At 51.7% G+C, this 18,020-nt stretch overlaps 1 protein-coding gene across 1 annotated transcript; it reads right to left on the bottom strand.

The window, feature by feature from the left end:
* Positions 1 to 1,568: 1,568 nt before the first annotated feature.
* On the bottom strand, positions 1,569 to 13,116 carry DMRT3 (doublesex and mab-3 related transcription factor 3). Its single transcript, XM_074994086.1, has 2 exons — positions 12,717 to 13,116; positions 1,569 to 2,533 (listed from the first exon to the last, which is right to left on the bottom strand). The coding sequence occupies exons 1-2, from the start codon at positions 13,114 to 13,116 to the stop codon at positions 1,569 to 1,571; spliced, it is 1,365 nt and encodes a 454-aa protein (XP_074850187.1).
* Positions 13,117 to 18,020: the final 4,904 nt, after the last annotated feature.

Below are 18,020 nucleotides of genomic sequence, written 5' to 3'. Positions count from 1 at the left end.
CTCTGGGTGCATAGGCATGGCCAAGTCTGACATGTTGAGAGAGAATAGAGAAGCCACTGATCTCCCACCAAGTTAACATTAAAAATTTTTGTCTATATTTCATCAAGGCCTAGCACAGTTGAGGCCACCCTGTGCTAGACTCCGGAATTGTTTTGAGAGGGTACATACTCCACTCTCTCTCTCAAATCCACCAAAGTATGTGTTAGAGTACGAGCGAAAAATCAATTGTCACAGACGTGTGGTCATTAGCATAAGGTTGAAAAAATGATACTGAAACCTAGAGGATGCTTTGATGAGGAACCCTGTATATTAATTGTTCACTTTAGAGGTCATCAGTTCAGGTCTACTGTACAGATGATGAGGGCCGAGCTAATTGCTCCTAAATCTGTAAAGGTACAATATGAAAATACCCTCCGAACACCACATAATGCTCTCCTTTATGCTACTCTAGCTTTTGAGGAAAGGGCTCTGTGAAGAAGCATCTGAATATAGCAAATTCTGCTTTCCTCTGCGAACCTCATCAGTTTCTGCAAACCCCGTACCTCCAAGAGACCTTAGCTTCACTGACGACAGCATTTATAATGTGAGGACAAACACAAATTGCCATGCTTTTATAATCACGCCGCCGCATTTGAGCACCATTAGTCATTTTCATTCACTGGCTTCAGGTTGCTGGCCAGTTCTTCAAATTATGCAAACTGGCCTAGCTCCACTGAAGACAAAGAAGCTAGGCATATTTACACTAGCTGAGGCTCTGGTCCTCACTTTTAAAACACTTTGCCCAAATATAAATGACATAAACCAAGATCATCTTCTTAGTTTATTTTTCTAGTGTCCTTAGCATGCTACATTAACCTGACAATGTTTAATCTTGTGTTCGTTTCACAATACATTTCATGCAATTCACAGCTGTAATTGGTTTTACATTGACATTACACGTTTCAATCTAGCCGTGTGAAAAGAATAATTCTTAGTAGTATTTGTCTCGAAAAAGTGTCCACGCTTAGACAGCACAGAAGCAATTCATTCTAGTCTCAGGGGCAGTAAGTCATTTTGATTTGCTTTTAGGGGCCAGGGGTTGTTTTGTTTTGTTGTTAAATGCGAGGATGATTATTGGCACAAGGATATAAGGTCCCTGTTTAGTCCATTTGCAATTGAACTATGTTCTTTTGATTTCTTATGTCCTGAGGAGTCCTCTCTTATAAAACAGCATTCAAGTATTCTATTTTAACATTCCCAGTTGTCTGAGTTAAAGGGCAAGGCAGACCTTTAAGGTTCTATTATAAATCTTCCACAGTCCCAACCTTCCCAAAATTATTCTTATCCTTAGAATCTTCCTTTGTAAGAAACATTCAGCACTAAAGCCACAGAGTATAGCTATTTGGCATTTTCCAGTGAAGTGCAAGAAATTAAATAAGTTATGTCTTTATTGCTAATGTACAGTACCAACCAAAGTCACTATTTTATGTAATTGAAGGGGTTTCATAGAGAATGTGTCCCTCCTCTTGTTGCCCAGTAGTTCAGCCAAATTGCAAACATCACTTACTTATTGCATGCCATGTGTCATTCTAAGACGATGTATTGAGTATTCTCGAGTCTGAAGAATCAGATCTTTCATCAAAGTCATCTTCTGTATAAATAGGTTGTTTAGACACAATTGGACATCCATCATCTGGGACTGAGATCCTGGGATCTTCTGGTGAGCGAGCAGGAAGGACGGGTGAACTTCGGAATACACTGGTAGAATTACTAGAGAAAGGGCTGACATACTGGGACCTCAGTTGGTACTGCTGCTGCAGGGTCATGGTGTTCCACAAGGTGACATCATTAGGCAGAAAAGGACTGGACTGATTTCTCGCCAAAGTGTTCCTCAGCATCAGGGGGTACCGTGGTGGCTGGGGGAAAGGGTGCTGTAAAGGTACAGCCAAAGGGTTTGGGACAACACTACTAGAATCAGTGGAGAATCTTAGTGTGTCTGGAACGCGAAAAGCTGATCCCACAGACCACTTAGAAGACGAAATAGGATACGAACTCAGTGTGTGTTCAAATATGTGCCCATTGGAAGGCAAAACAAGACCATCTGATTCTGTAGCAGTTCTGTCCCCAGCAGCTACAGAAGACCGGCTAGACAAAAGGACCTCAACGGCACTCACCAGATCACCCCCACAGCCTTTCAAGATTAATTCAAGCACGGTTGGCTTTTGGTTGGGGAAGATTTTTTTTAACACTTCAAGAGGAGGCCTGTTGGCTTTCAAACTGAAAGGCAGTGAAACTGTTCCCGATGGACCTTCTATCAGGAGATGATTCTGATCTGCATGGTACTTGGGACTGTCTGTTCGGCTTTCTGTGCTGCCACCATTTTTCTGGGCTACATAACCACCTTCATCCACTGACACTATTTCAGGGCTCTCAGGAGTGAAGCAGCTTTTGGCTTTTGTCACATCAGGAGAACTCCTTTGGTCTGTGTCTTTGTCACTGTAGGTCTCAGCATTGTCTGTTCCACTTGCATCACCCAACTGTTCCTCGGTCATGTCTGTGAAGAAGAAGACAGTTGTGTTAAGCCTTTTACAGAGTCAAAAAACTCTTCTGATACATTAACATGAATGAAGCAGGAATTCACTGACGGAAAAAATGTCCTGAGAGTTCAATAAAGGTTGACTGAATTGGAGATCTTATTTCCATTGTGCTTACATTAAAATCCTATACCTAAACCAGTGGCAGATTTAAAGTTAGTGGGGCCCTGTGCTCAGCTTCATTTTTGCCTCCACCCCTCAGGACTCAGCCAAGAAAAAGACCCTTCATTCTTATTTTCCTTTCCTCCATCCCCTGTTTTTCCTTCTTTTTTTTTCCTCACTTCTCCTATATGTATAGGATGTACGTGAACATAGAATGAGGTACCTTGATTGTTTTCGAAATCTAACATTGAAAATTGAAACACTTGAATATTGCACTTGAGATCTCAGTGACCATTTAATGATCTTTCCAAATGTTTTTTGTTCCATTTGCAAACAATCGTAAAGTGTTTTGGATAAGAGCGCCTTATTTTAAATAATAATAAAATAATAATAATAATAGTAATAATGACCTTTCCTCTGTCCACCTAAATGGAGTTCTTGGACTGCAATTTACAAACTTCTAATCTAGATTAAAGTTGTGTTTGCATTATGCTAATATGGAAATGTGTAACAATAAAACAATGGATGAACATCATCTATACTTTTTATTATTTTCCTCAACTTGACATATAGGAGGGGCAATCAATACAGCCTGGCAGAGCAATATGCATGAGAACTATCGGTGGACAGATAAGCAAATTGATCCAAATCACATTCTCTGATCTCTTGGTGGAGCCAAATCCTTTTCCCATTGAAATCTAAAGAAGTTTTGCTAGTGAGTTCAATGGCTTATACCACAGGTATCACTGCCTGCTGACCCCAGGCAGAAAGCCAGCAGACATCTGATCTTTGTCCATTGCAAGAGAGAAATCAGCACTCAACAAAGCTAAAAGAGTCTCCGTACCATATCCAACTTGTCCTCCCCAAAGCCCACTGCTCTCCCACTCGGCCTTTTCTGCTGTTTGGGGCTCCTTTCCCCTCCATAGCCCACTCTGCCCCTGCCCTGTGTGTGCCCAATGGTAACCCTGTCTCATCCTGACCTAGGTCTGTGCAGTAGTGAAGCTTGAAGGTGATGGGCATCTGTGTTCCTTGGTGCAGCAGGAATAAAATGTCCACTGCTGCCACCCTTGAAGTGCCAGAAGCAAGTGGAAGGTGAGGGACAGGCTCCCCTGGGCAGGCACTGAGTCATTGATCAAGAGGAACCAGGACTTTAGTACCACCTGGGCTGGGAGACATCAGAGATGAATCCCAGAATGTAAAGGCCCCACCCAGCTGGCCCCTGTCTGGTTGTCTCTTCTTTCTTGGTTTCTCAAGCATCTCTGCCTACCCCTTCCCTTTCTGTCTGACAGAGAAGTCCATTAAATTAAGTGCAAACAGGGCAGGGAGTTTCCAGGGTCTATCTTGAGCCAAGTGTTCCTTAAAAGGCCTGTCCACTTAGCTACCAACTGGCCCCTTGCCTTCATGTGCTGGCTAAATACCTTATGGGCATTAACACAAGAACAAATATAAACACACGGCACAGTGAGCTTTGCTTTGCTTTGCTGCTCCAGCATTTGTCCCCCTGTCTTTGGGGGGACCCTTGCCACAATATCCTTTGTTTCATGGTTAATCCACCGAAGACATAAACCTCTCTCCCTTTGTTGAGCTAAACGGAACAACGCCAGTGCTCAAGCCAGCATGGTGCTCTCTCCGAGGACTAGCTGACTGGAGGGTACACGCACTACACATTTGATACTACCTCATAAATATCTGGGATTTTCTACACTGTACAGGCAGAGAATGGGTTTGGTTAGCTCCATTTCTGTTAACCCTGCTGAGCGCTAGATTTGCTGTTCCTGTGCATCAGAGAGCAGTACATCCTCTGAACGCCAGCCGTCCCCAAAGGCATTTTCACTCCTTGAAACCGGTTTTCCCGTAGGACCACATCATGCTCGTCCTGAGTGAACTGCGTGCTGCAGAGTTCTGAGGAGACCTCAGCCAACAGAATAATTCCCACAAGCCAAACAGTATTCATGAAGCTATTCACAACAACTACTGCCTCAGGGCTGAGAAGCCCTCTTCACCAGCATGCTTTGCCTCTGTTCCCACACAAGCCAGCCCTTCGCCTCACTCTGGGCTACATAGTTCCCCCCCAACTCATAGAGTGCAGCTCAGCGGCATGCTAGGGTGATAGCCTCCAGTGTCGTCTCCCCTACTCCTGCACTCTTACTTTGTGCAGAAGACGATATTATTCCCACTGTGTCTGTGGAAAAGGGAAGGGGGGAGGATTTGCCTCTTAGGCTCATGAAGCTCTATTTCTCTGCATATCAGTTAGACCTGGGGTGAGCAAAGTGTGGGGCTGGGCCCTCTTGGGGGGCATAAAATTTTGTAAGGGGGCACATTAAAAATGTTGATATAATGTTATTGTTGTTATGTATTTGTATTCACATTTATTAATAAACTTTCTTCATTCTACATACTTATTTTCTTACACATGCTGACAGTTTTATTTTCACATGAGCATAACCAAAATTTCCATCGGTTTGGATTACATTAACCGGGTTGGGGGCCCCTGCTAATTGCAGGGATGAAAAGTGGGGCCTGATGTAAAAAGTTTGCTCACCCCTGAGTTAGATTGTAATATATTATATTCTTGTTACTACAGTACACTACAAAGGAAGCCAAGATTTTCCAAGGTGACTAGTGATGTTGGGTACCTCACTTTTTGCATGTCCAGCTTGGGATGCCTTAAGGGTGTCCAATTTTCTGAAATGCTTGGTATCCAGTACCTGAAAATCAGGCCCCTTTCAGATGGTTCAGGATGGGCAGCCGCCAATGCAGACACTTAAAATCACTGATCACTTTTGGTCAGAGTGTGGAAAGATTTTGAAACTCTTTTCAAGGTGACTGTTGGGTATAAACAAACAAACTAAACCAGAACAGTTGTCTCATTGACGCTTTTCTAAAAAAATGAGAAAGGTGACAATATATTTCACTGGGAGCTATTCGGTGTTGTTTCAATACGGATCAGACCCATGCAGAGTAATAGATGACTCCCTGAAGAGTTCCAGTGATTTTACAACAGCTCAACATGGAATATGTTGTTGATGCTAAGAGTAAAGCTGGCAGCATCTGACCCTAATAATTTTTTAATAAATACTGAAGAAAGCCCAAAAACATTCTGTTGCAAAACTGCACTTAAATTATGCCAACTCATTTACTAACCTTACTTGCACAAGAAAGCTACCTCAAGCAAAATCATGCTAGTGGATGCTCATGGAAATCATGCTAGTAACAACCTATTGAAAACTGTAAATTACTCCAGAAAGGTTTGCAGACAGCCAAGCTGGAGTGCCCTCTCTGCCCACTACATGGAAGCTCTTTCCCAGTGATCACCCGGAGAGGGGAGTGTTCATTTGACCATGGTGCTAATTAAATGTATTATTATTGGCCAGCTCAGCCTCTGAAATCTGCTCCCACACAGAGCAAGGGCTTAATGACCTTTGTGACAACAGCTTTCTTTCCCAGAGCTGGGGCCGTATTGCTGTTTAACCACATACACACATCAGCTGTGAGGGACCCTAGTTTTGCAGGCTCTCTGAGGAGCATAGGGTAGACCCTGATACGGAATGTGATTGGAAGGAGAGATAGCGGAGCTCCAGAACCAGCACAGATATACAGGACTTCTGCAGGAATGGTCTTTCCCCGGCTCCTGAAGAGCTGGGATATGCATGAGTCTGAGAGCCTGCAAACCCCACCTCCTGGGTGGAATGAGTGCAGAGGAATTCAGCAAGGCAGAAATGCCTGTGGAGATTTCATCCCCCTTAACTCCCTCTCCCTGGAAATCCAGTGTATATGAAAAACAGGAAGAAAAATTTGTAAAACAGATGTTAAAAAGCAAATTTAAAAATAACCAATGTTAAGCTCAGGCCCTACCAGTTTATGCCTTGTTGCCACATCTGACGCACAATTAGCTCTGAACAGGTGTTATAATTTCAGTTGCTGTTATATCAAACAAAACAATGCAAGTGCACTTCCTCTGCACTTGTCGTCTGTGCCTTAGCAGCACAAGAAGACAAAGATGGGGAACATGAAATTTACCCCCACACCAGCTAATATGATACGAACATTTTTTAAATCAGTGTGTGTGTGTGTACAAGTTAACCGTGCATAGTCCAGGCAGCCATTACTAGGGAATAACTCTTGGTACTCCATAGGCTAACCAGCTCCCTCCTTTGCAGACAGCCAACCGCTGCAGGGCACAGACTTTAAGTACCTGATCCTGCATTAAATGTAGCTTTTGTTAATATCAACGAGAAAGTTCCAAGTAGAAGGAATTCAGGACAGAACTTGAACGATCAGTTGCAGCAGTTCTTGCCCCCACAGTTATTTCTGGTACACAGGTGCTTCAGGAAGATAGTATGATGGTATTTTTATTTAATTGCTATTCTGTAGTGACGTCTGTGATTACGCAAGTAAGCATATTTCAGAAGTACTCTGTTTCCAATTTGCTTACATGTAATTTACTTTTAACACTGGGCACCATAACTCAGTAAATACGGATGGAAAATATATTCATATTACATCTCCTAAATCAGTTAAATACAGTCCCAGTCCTATGAAATTGTTATTTTATTGGTTATATGTTTGTTTGTTTGTTTTAAATTAGCTTTAAGTTAAATTTCATAAAGAGAAGTTAGAAAATGTTAAAGATGTTTTCAGTTCCTAGATGTTAAACCTATTAAATTAAAATGCTAAACATATGCATGCATATGCTCCCTGATTTCAGTGACATCGGTAGAGGCGAAGAAAACACATAACCTGTAAAAATCTTTATTCCTAGCCATGTATCTGGGCAGATGCAACATGCATTACATGAAACTGGGGTATGTATCTCCCCAGATACTGCCAAAATCCTCCTAGTATCAGAGTCACAAAGGTGGATTTCAACTATTTAAATGAAATTATGATATATTTGCTCCTCAGTGTTACTACGTCACAGGAATTTCCCTTCCAACCCTTAGTAAGCATTTAGAAAATTATATTTAATAGGGTTGATCCTATTCTTGGAATAAAATTCTTCTTATAGTTCTCAGTCTAAAGCCTTTTTCCTGTTGAACTGTTCTGGATGTGACATACAGCAATTCAAAACTCATGATGACCTGTAGAAGTCACAAATGTCTAGTTTCTTAGATAGGTCAGATGGTAACTGCCTTGCACCTCTTGACAGATCATGCTGATTTCTTGCCTGGAAGATAATTTCGTTACTTTGTGCAACTCATGTGAACTCTGGTTCCTCTAGCAAATGCATCGATGGTATGCAAGTAGTGTTTGACAAAAGGCAATTTCTGTTAGTTCATTTCCTCCTTTTTGGGTAAATGACTGAGGTTAGATTTTTACATATCTCCAATGGACAGAAAATAACAACTATTAAATAGCCAAGGAGTTGGAAATGTATATTACAAATCCATACAAATAGTCTGGTCAGTGAAATGTAGAGATGTAAAGCTCAGAATAATCACATCCAGAGCTTTAATTTTTTTCATACTGCCAAGTACAGTATAGGATGAGTGTTCAACCACTAACATATATAGTTAATTAAAAATGAATGTATTCTTCATTCTTAGCCCATTGCATCTTTCTGTGCTATTCGCTAATGTCCCGTGAAAATGGTCACTATTTTGTAGAAAGACACCTTGTTTTCAGGCAACTTTCAGCATAGTTTTTAATACAATATATTCTGTTTCAGATCGCTTGCATTCAGGGCACTTTTTGTTAGCCTTGAGGTAGCCAGACAGAACAGCTTTCTTTATTTATGCTAATAATGGAGAAATTGCATAACGTGTCTCTCTCACACTTGCACGTTCATAGCAAGCTGCGGATGTATACACATGAACATACACAGCACAAAGGGAGAAGCGTGTGTATACATACATGAACACAGGCATTGACAGCACTGAGGAAGATGTCTAGTACAGCGTCTCTTCCTTACACATTCACAATCTTTACTGTGTAGGTTATGCTATTGGGGCCATATAAGTACTCATGAAAAAGAGCCAAACAAAAAGCCATTCTCTCCAGTTTAGTCCTTCATGGAAAACATGTCTAATACTCTGAGATACACGCTGGTGTCCTGACTAGTTCCACTGATAGCTCTTCCTGAAACAAGCTCTGAAATGTGCCTGAGTAGGAAGGATCTACTTGCAACATAAGTTGACCAGGAGCCCCTCCATATCTATTATTATCCCAGTTTCAGTAATCCGAAGGACCTGACCCTGAACATACCTTAGATCACTGTGAAAGGTTTATATAGTTACACAAAGAAGAAACCCCTTTCATTTCAAACTTCCTTCCCTATTTTTAAAGGTCTGTGTATCTTTTAAAGGCTGAGAGTGATGGTTCCTAAATTATTTTTCCCCCCGGACAATGTTGTGCTGCTCTAAGCTTTAATCAAGACCTAGCATTGAAATCAACTAAAGGCCCAGTGCAGCTTCCTAGTGTTTGTTTACAAGCACTAATCACTACTAAGGGGCAGGGAGAAAATACCTGTGTTTCTGTGAAGTGTGAAAATAGCAGAATTCTTTTGAGAGGCACAAGACAATAGCGTAGTGGGAAAAAATTACTGTAATCTAAAAGTCAGACTCTAATCCCAGTGCTGAACTTTACTGGGAAAGCAGCCTTACTGGAGAGCTCAGAACTATGGCAGGACTAAAGAAGTCACGGATATTAGAATCTGGCCTTAAATCAGGGCACCTCAGAGATATAAAAGACTGAATGAAGCACCAGCTAATACATTTTAGGGACCAATCCCAATAGTGCTGTCTAGTATGATGTTCACTAGTATGATCATCACATCCAGAGCTTTAATTTTTTACTCCTGCCGAGTACAGTATAGGATGAGTCTTCAACCACTAAAATATATATTTAATTAAAAATGAATATAGACTTCTGTCTAGGACCCAGATCATACAGAGGAGATATGGTAAATAGTCTCAGAGGGGTAGCCGTGTTAGTCTGTATCTTTGCAAAACAAAGCAAGCAGTCCTCTAGCACCTTAAAGACTAACAATACTATTTACTAGGTAATGAGCTTTCTCAGGCGCTAGACTCAATGACCTCCCGAGGTCCCTTCCAGCCCTAGGATTCTATGACCCACTTCTTCAGACTATGCAGCAGAACTGAGAAATAAAGGAAATATAAGGCAGAAGTCTCACTTAATTTACTCTGCTTAGAGGTCCTGTTAATAAGTGTCCCCCCCATCTCCCACCTCCTCCCTGTTTTCTTTTCTTTTCTTCTTCTCCCGCTCCTCCTTCTTTCTCCCCCTTCCCACCCCTTGCTTTATGTTTCCCTTATTTCTCAGTTCTGCTCCATAATCTGGTGAAGTGGGTCTTACCCACAAAAGCTCATCACCTAACACGTAAAATAATTAGTCTTTAAGGTGCTGCAGGACTGCCTGCTGAAGCACATGACCTCCGAGGAGAAGCTGATTCAGGCTCATTTAGTTTGTAGAAGAGAAAAGCGAGGGGTGATTTGATAGCAGCTTTCAACTTCCTGAAAGGGGGCTCTAAACAGGATGAAGAGAGACTGTTCTCAATGGTGACAAATGACCGAACAAGGAGTAACGGTCTGAAGTTACAGAGGGAGAGGTGTAGGTTGGATATCAGGAAAAACTATTTCACCGGGCGGGTGGTGAAGGACTGGAATGCGTTGCCTAGAGAGGTGGTGGTATCTCCAGCCCTGGTGGTTTTTAAGTCCCAGCTTGACATAGCCATGGCTGGGAGGATGTAGTTAGGATTGATCCTGCTTTAGGCCGGGGGCTGGACTCTATGACCTCTTGAGGTCCCTTCCAGCCCTAGGATTCTATGTTCTGTGATCTCCACTTTCCATGACTTGTGGATTAAGAAAAGTGCTGGGTGAAGTGAAGACTCTTTACCAGGAATACCAAACAGCTTTGGAAGGAGCCCAGCGGACTGCAGCCTTGGTTAAAAATGAGTCAGTGGATGGGAAGGGAGCAACTCCCCGAAGGTCTTGTAGCTGGGGGAGCAGCTGAAGCGAACTCCTCAAACTCTTCCTCCCTTTCCAGGAGGAAGCAGGGACCTACTGAGGGCAGGGGCCAGGAGAGCTCCGGGCACTGTGATGTATGAAAATTTACTCCTCTTTTTCCTTGTGAAGCTGTTAGCAGGAAGTGCTGACTGGCTGGCAGGGAAAAATGTCCCATCAATGCTCTTTGATTGTATTTGGCAAACAAAAGGCCTGTTGCTTGGTAACATTTCACTTGAGCCTGACCTTCTCCCGAAGTTATTGCTGCCCGCTTCGATTTACACTGCCCGCCTGTGATTACTGTAATCTTTTACACGGGGAAGTTCATACATCAGCGGAAAGAAAAGACAGTCCACCGGGCCCAGCCTGCTGCAGGGGTTCATTTCTGTGGCGCTTTCCGAAGGGGCAGAGCTGGGATTTTCCTCGTATTTCTTCCCCCACCCGCTTCCTCTGCACCTCTCCTCCTTACACTGGCCCTGTTAGCGACCCTGGCCTGGGCTGCAGCAAAGCGGGGCGCGGGGGGGAGCATGCAGCGAGCCCAGCCCTCGGATGGGGTGATGGAGAAGCGGCTGATGGCTCTGCAGTCTCCCGGGCTGCTGGGAACAGTCCCTGTGCTGCAGGCTGGGGCGGGGTGAGTGATGGGGGGGAGCCAGCTGGGGTGACGCGGGTACCGGGCCAGGCCCCCAGCTAAGCTGGCGCACCGGCCCCCGATGTTTTTAAGAGACGGGGCGGATTGTCCTGTGTTCTGGGGGGCTCCTGTTCCCGGCACCCCGCGTCCCCGCTGCTGGGCAGCTCCCCTGCGGGGCAATTGCCCTGCTCCGCGGCTCAGCAGCCCCTGCTGCCGCAGACCTCTGCCACTGGGCGGCTGCCGCATTCCCTGGGCCCCCCTGCCTAGTGCCCCGCCGCGGGGCAGCCGCCCCCACCCCCCCGCCCAGAGGCTGGGCCCCCTATGTGCCACAGGGCAGCGCGGTCACCCTCCAGCGGGTTTCCCCCACCGTCCCGGCTCCCCCGGGGAGCTGCGTCGGCCCCGCCTCGCCCCCGGCCCGCGAGGCGCCAGCCTGGGCCCGCAGACACGCCGCACGGGGCGATCGGTGCCCGGCTGGCCGGGGACCCGCGGGTGCCTTCGCCCGGGCAGGCTCCGCAGGCGGCCGAGCGGCGGGGCGGTAAAGCCGGGCTGCGCGGCAAACCCTGTCCCCGGGGCTCCGGCGCTGCAGCCGCACGGTGGCGAAAGAGGGCGCGGGGCGGGCGGGGGAGGGTCGCCCGGGTCCTCGCTCAGGGAGCGGAGCGGAGCCGAGCCGCGCCCGGGGTCCCCGCTGCCGAGCTCCGCCCGGCGCGCTGGTTAGGAACGAGTCACTCCGTGCGCCCCCGGCCCGGGAGTTCAGGGCGGTGACCCGGAGCCGCACCGCAGCGCTCAACCTCAGCAGCCAGCGGGGCCCCCGGAGCGGCTCCTCCTCGCCGGGAGCCCCGCGGTTTGCGCTGCGGCCGCCCCAGGGGCGCCGGGCGTGGCGCACGCGGCTGCGCCCGGGGCGGGCGGTCGCTGCCCCAGAGCCGCTGGAGCCGGGCAGAAGGCGGCCGCTGCGGGGGCTCCAGCCGGCGTTAGACACCCGCCCGCGCCCGGCTCGGAGCCACTTAGCCGAGGGCTCCCCGCCGGGCTGTCCCCGGGGCACTGGCTGCGCCCCGGCCCGGCGAAGGCTGCGGCCGAGGGGAGGAAAGTCCGCTCGCTCTGCCGCCGCGGGGCCGGGCCCGGGAGCGGCTGGGGGAGCCAATTTGGCCGGAGCCCCGGCCGGCCGGCCAGGCACTGGCGGGGGGCGGCTGAAGCGCGCACCGGGCTGGGCCGTGCCCCAGCGGGCCGGGACCTGCCCCTCCGGGCGGCGAGGGAGAGCCGGGCGGGGCGCAGGCAACCTCTCGCGGGGGGCTGGGACCCCGCCGCCCGCCTGCGCCCGGCTCCCCTCCCGCTTTGCAGAGCCCCCGGGGCCGGCGGGACCCGCAGCTCCCGCCCCGAGGGGACCCCCGGCGCTCCTCGCTGGCGGCGGGCTCGGAGGGGTCCCGCGGGGCGTGGGGCGCCCCCCCTCCCCCCGCTTACCTGCTTTGGGGAGCTGCGGCTGCAGGGCGGCGGGCGGCTCGGAGGCCCAGCGCAGCGCGGCGGGGGCTCTCGGCGGGGCGCTGTCCCCGGGCGGCGGCGGCGGCGGCGGGGGCCCGGGCAGGGCGCGCAGGGCGTCGGGCAGGAGGCTCTCCAGGCTCTCGTTGGCCTGCTGCCGCCGCAGCGCCACCTGCGCGGCCATGACCCGCTGGCGCTCGATGATGAGGATGCACTTCTCGCAGGTGCAGTCCTTGAAGCGGCAGTAGCGCTTGTGGCCCTTCAGCCAGGACAGCACGCCGTGGTTGCGGCAGCGGGCGCACTTGGGAGTGCGCTGCAGCGGGGCCCGGGGCGGCTGGCTCACCGGGCCGCCCATGTAGAGGTACGGGGAGCCGTAGCCGTTCATGCCCGGCGCGGGGGAAGGGCTCGCGCCCGGCTGCGGGTGCCTCAACCCCGCGGGATGCGCCGGGCGGCTGCTGCGGGCAGCCTGCGCCGAGCGCTCTGCGGAGCCCCGGAGCCGCCCCTGTGCGCGCTCCGCTGCCTGGCCGCGCGCTGGGGAGGGGCCGCCCTGCGAAGCTCTGGGGCGGGGGTCCGCCGCGCGCTGCCTGGCAGCCTCCCCCCAGCGAGGGCAGGGCGGGGGACCTGGGAGCGCCCAGCCCACCTCGGCGCCGGGGGGGGGCAGGGGCAGGGGCAGGGGAGGCGAGTCCCGGAGCTGGTTTCCTGGCCGCGTTTGGCGAGGTCCCTGGGGGGGCGGGGAGGAAGCGAGGCTGCAGCCAGGAGCCCGGGAGCGTCTCCGCGCGGGGCCCTGGAGGCCTTTAAAAGGCGTTTGCTGCAGCCGGTCCTCGGGGGCGCAGCGCCCGCAGGGCAGGAGAAGCGGCAGGAGGAATGAGCGTCTCCGGAGCGCGCCCGCCCGCTGCCCAGCGCCGCTCCCCTTTCGCTCCCCGAAAGCTGAGCCCGGCTCTCCGAGGGGGGCTGAGCCCTGCCCCTGCTCCGGGCGGGCCTCGCCAAGATGGCTCCTGGCACGCAAACCTCCCAACTCAGCTCCAAGTCGGGCCGCTCCTCATTCACTTCTCCGGTGCGCAACAGCCAGCGCTTAACGCGCTCGCCAGCAGGGCGACGTTTCCCCCGCCGGCCCTCGGCCCGGCTGCTGCCCAGGGGGACGTTGAACGCGCAGGGCGATCATCCCACTGCGGGAAAGACAGCGCGGCCGGGCCTTGGCTGCGCGCTTCGTCACCTGGTCTCTTACCCGTGCGCTCGGGCGTTTGGCTGGGCACAGGGAAGGCAAAACCCGCGGGCAGCCCGTCCGAGCCATCCGGAAAGGAGGAACGGGACGAGGTTTCTACGCGGGGGGGAGGTCGTTTCAAATCCATCGCGCAATGAGCAATAGCGGGCGAAGTGCGCGCAGGGAGGTGTAACGCATTTTGCAAATCAAAAGGAAAAGCAGTCAAGTCGCGCTTTAAAGACTAGCAAAATAGTTTATTAGGTGAGCTTGCGTGGGACAGACCCACTTGGGTCTGTCCCACGCAAGCTCACCTAATAAACTATTTTGCTAGTCTTTAAAGCGCGACTTGACTGCTTTTTGTTTGGCTAGTGTATAGATGAGCGCGGCCCCCTTTCTGTTACTATACAACATTTTGCAAATATGTGATGTACTCGCCCAGGCAAACCCGTGGGTCAGTCCCTTCCATCCCAGTTTCTCTCTTACTCCTAATTAGGATCCATTTTCGAGCTGGGCCGGTTCATATCCATGTTCTAGGGCGGCTTGCGGGGGCCACCGCCCATTTTAACGCTTCCCGCTCGCTGCCCAACTTTCCAAGAAAGCTGCGCTCAGTCGGGCGCGGGACACGCTCCGCTTTCTCGCGGCGCTAAGGCAGACCCAGCAGAGCCCTTCTGTTTTGTGGGTCGCCCGCGTTTCTCCTCTGTTGGTGTGGGAGGCTCGCGGGGGAAGGGGCCCACGGAGCACCCGGGCTGCCGTGTTACAGTTCCGATGGGGAATTTTCAACCCTCCGAAATTCTTGAAAATAGAACGATTTTTAATACCGTAAAATAAGTAGCGACATCTAAACCAAGCACCCTCCCAACCGCACTGGCGTTGGACAGGTACCTACCTACCTACCTATCCATCTACCTACCTACCGATCGCGGCGTTCTACGGCCGCTGTGCGCGCAGAAATTAACGAATTCAATGCACAGGGTGCAGCGAAGGAATAAAAGCAGAAAAATACATTTTAAAACGACTTGTTCTGGACCCCAGAGAGCGGCAGGACTGCGGTGACTAACGGGCGCGGCTGTAGCCATCGAAATGGTTTTTATCTCGGCATAGCCCCCAGTGAAATCGTTCTGAAATGCGGCATTTTTTTTTCCTCTCTTTACCGTATCCCAAGGTTGTGGCTTTCCCACCGCAGCCCGGGGAGTCCCTGCCCAGGTCTCTCTCTCTCACCTATCTGGTTACACATCTATCTCTCCACCGCTAACATTCACTGGCAGCCTTGGGTCAGGGGCCCCGCTCTCTCACTTGAGTGCCCGTGGGGTGGGGAGATTGAAATCCTCGTCTGCTAGAGCGCAGTAATCCTTTTCTCATATTTGCTGGGAATGTTTTTCATATCCTAGTATTTGACAACATCTGCCTATAGGGACAGGTTTGTATTTATGTTAGTAAAATGTCCCCTGCCTGAAAGTCTATTGTAACCCAACACCTGACAACCCCGACTCCCGTTTCTGTTTTCAGAAAAGGTTTATTCAAGCACATAATGGGATCCCAGGCGAAAGCCTTTCAGCAGAAGGAGCTGTGGTAAACTTCACCACATGAACTCCGTTACCAGGGCTATTAAGCTTTTAATTGGAAAATAGCAGAGGAAATTTCAAGGTGACTATAACGTGCGAGCAGTTAGCGCCCAGAAGAATAGATTGAAAGGGAATGAATGTGCGAAGCATATGGTCCGAATCACCGGGGAAAGAGCCTGGTTCTCCTAAGCCCAGCGGCTTAGACACGTATGGGAAAAAGTCCTCCGAGCAATCAGGAGAGAAGGGGTAAAAAACAAATGCAACTTCAATGCGGTGACTCCGCCGACACCGCCCCCCACCCCCATTCGATTGTGCTTCGCCTGTGACAATGGCGCGAACGCTCGGTGCGTCCCGGACAATGGGCAGAACGTCCGGCCCAGGCACTGTCACTCTGCGAGGAGCGCTGGCGCGCGGCACCCCCGGGCGCGCTACCCCGGGCCGAGCCATGGACGGGCTTTTGCGCTTGACCCGCGCGGACTTCCGGCCGAGGGCTTGGAGGGACGCCGGCCGCGCCACCCGCTGCGGCTTAAGGACGAGGAGGGAATCGGCCCGCGGCTCGGAACCACCGTTTCGCAGCGCCCCTGGAGCTCCCGCCTGCACTTTCGGGGACGCGAACGTGGGCTCCGGGCGGGGCCCGGTGCGAAGCGGCCGAGCCTTCTGTCCCGACTCGAGGGCAGGGTCGGCTTCAGTCCCAGCTCTGCAGAGACGCCCTGGGCTAAGGCCACATTAAGAGGGGAAGACGGACGAGCCGCCGCTCGCCCCCGATGGGCCGGTCCCGTCGGCCAGCATTACGTGTCCTCGTTCCCCCGTCCCCACCGCGGGGCCCACAGGCCGATCCGTGGGGCGGGCCCCCCTCCGCCCCCCGAGGAACCAGGCGCTCCGCGCTGAAACGCGTGACCTGGGACACACGGCGGAGTTCATCCTGCCCGGACGCACCAATCACAAAGCGGCCAAGCCCCCTGGCGCCCCCCCGCCATGAGGCTGCCCCGCCTGGTCCCTCCCCCTCTCCTTCATGGCCGGCGCCCCCGAGCCGCGCCCGGTGTGCGGACCAAGAACAAAGCCCGGGCTGGCGGCACTGGGGGCGGGGGCCGCTGGTGGGAAAGGCGATTTTGAACCGGGCTGAGCGTGCGCCAGGAGGAGGGCCCCGCAGGACAATGCCACCGAGCCGTGCCAGGCCCGCGCCGCGGTACCAGCAGGCCACGGGCCGGGCAGGAGCGTGGCGGCTGCTCACCAGCCGCCCGGATCGGCCCGAATAGTTACAGGCCATTGTAACGGGCGCAGCTCTGGGCGAGGTTTCGGACCGGGGCGCTCAGAGGGCGCCAGCTCTCCCCTGAGGGTGCATTAAAGCCAGCGCGGCCCAGGCCCGGGGAGGAGACCCCCCCCTCCCAGCCCGGGCCAGAGCTCTGCGCCGCAAGAGACCCAGCACAAGTTCAGGGCTCGCCCCCGTGCTGAAACATTCAACTTTGTCCGTTCCTTGCAAAACGCCGCCGGCTCCGAATTCCTTTGGCCGCCTCCGTTCACACGAAACGCTCCGCTTCGGGGCGGCTTCGAGCCGCGGCGCAAAGGCGTTGTCGGTAACCGGGGAGAGGATCGGGAATAAAGTTCCAGTTTTGCAAAATCTCAGCGTTCAGGTGTTTCCCCCGCCGCTCCCCCGCCCCGGGCACTGAAAACCAGCCGGGGCTTGAAAGAGAGCTCATTTGGCAAATCATTTAGGAAAATGATTGCCTCCTTCCGACGCCGTTTCGCTGGGCGAAACGGGCGGGATGACGTGGTAATATCTGCACAGCAAACCCACACTCCCTCAGCAGAACCGAGACTTTTTAAAAACGGTTGGACCCGAAAGCCGCGGGCATCTCATTGCTTTCCCCTGTTGCGCAACAAGTACAACTTCCCTGGGCGTATTAGCCAGGTAGCTTTGAACCAGGGTTTAACGCACACAACTTCTGTGCCACTAAAAAGGGCCTGCACGCGAAAATGCAACTTGAAGCGGCAGAGGAGGGGCGACAAGAGGGTATTGATTGGGTCTGCCACTTGCTATGAAAATGGAGCCAGAAGGTTTCTCTCTTGCCGTTGCAGTTCGGTTGGGCGCCTCCAGGACCTGGTTCCTGCAGCATGTGGAAATTGGGTTACTGTGTAAATGAGAAATCCAGCCGTTCCCTTCAGAGCTAGTGGGGGGGGGGGGGAGGTTGCACGTGTTTGACTCCAAAGTAACTGCTGCAAATTGAAAGGCAGTTCTGTCCACCACTTGCAAGGGGTAAAGGGGTCAGATTGCAGCTTGCGAGCTGGCTGCTCTGCATACGCTGTAAGTTTCTGTCGATAAGCACTTTATGCACCTGTACCCGCGATCACTGCAGGGGAATACGCCGGCGCGTAAGAGCGCGGACTAGGGCTGAAAATGAATGCTGCAAGGCGCCGTGCACGTGCCCTGGAGGAGTGGGACCGGTCAAGGTGGGGAGGGGGTGGAGCTGGGCCCGCGCTTTGCGAGGTCTGCCCGGGGCGCAGCGCAGGGCGTGACTTTCACCTGGC

The sequence above is a fragment of the Carettochelys insculpta genome, chromosome 5 (genome assembly GCF_033958435.1).
Source record: "Carettochelys insculpta isolate YL-2023 chromosome 5, ASM3395843v1, whole genome shotgun sequence".
NCBI classification, from domain to species: domain Eukaryota; kingdom Metazoa; phylum Chordata; order Testudines; family Carettochelyidae; genus Carettochelys; species Carettochelys insculpta.
Note: the sequence above shows the minus strand (reverse complement) of the source record. Positions and strands in the feature narration are given on the sequence as shown.

Bases quoted from the DNA above. Each gene is read 5' to 3' on its own strand.
- DMRT3 (XM_074994086.1), bottom strand. From the start codon at position 13,116: ATGAACGGCTACGGCTCCCCGTACCTCTACATGGGCGGCCCGGTGAGC. The intron at 2,534-12,716 runs GTAAGCGGGGGG...TCTTCTTCACAG, and splicing joins GCCGCAGCTCCCCAAAGCAG to ACATGACCGAGGAACAGTTG.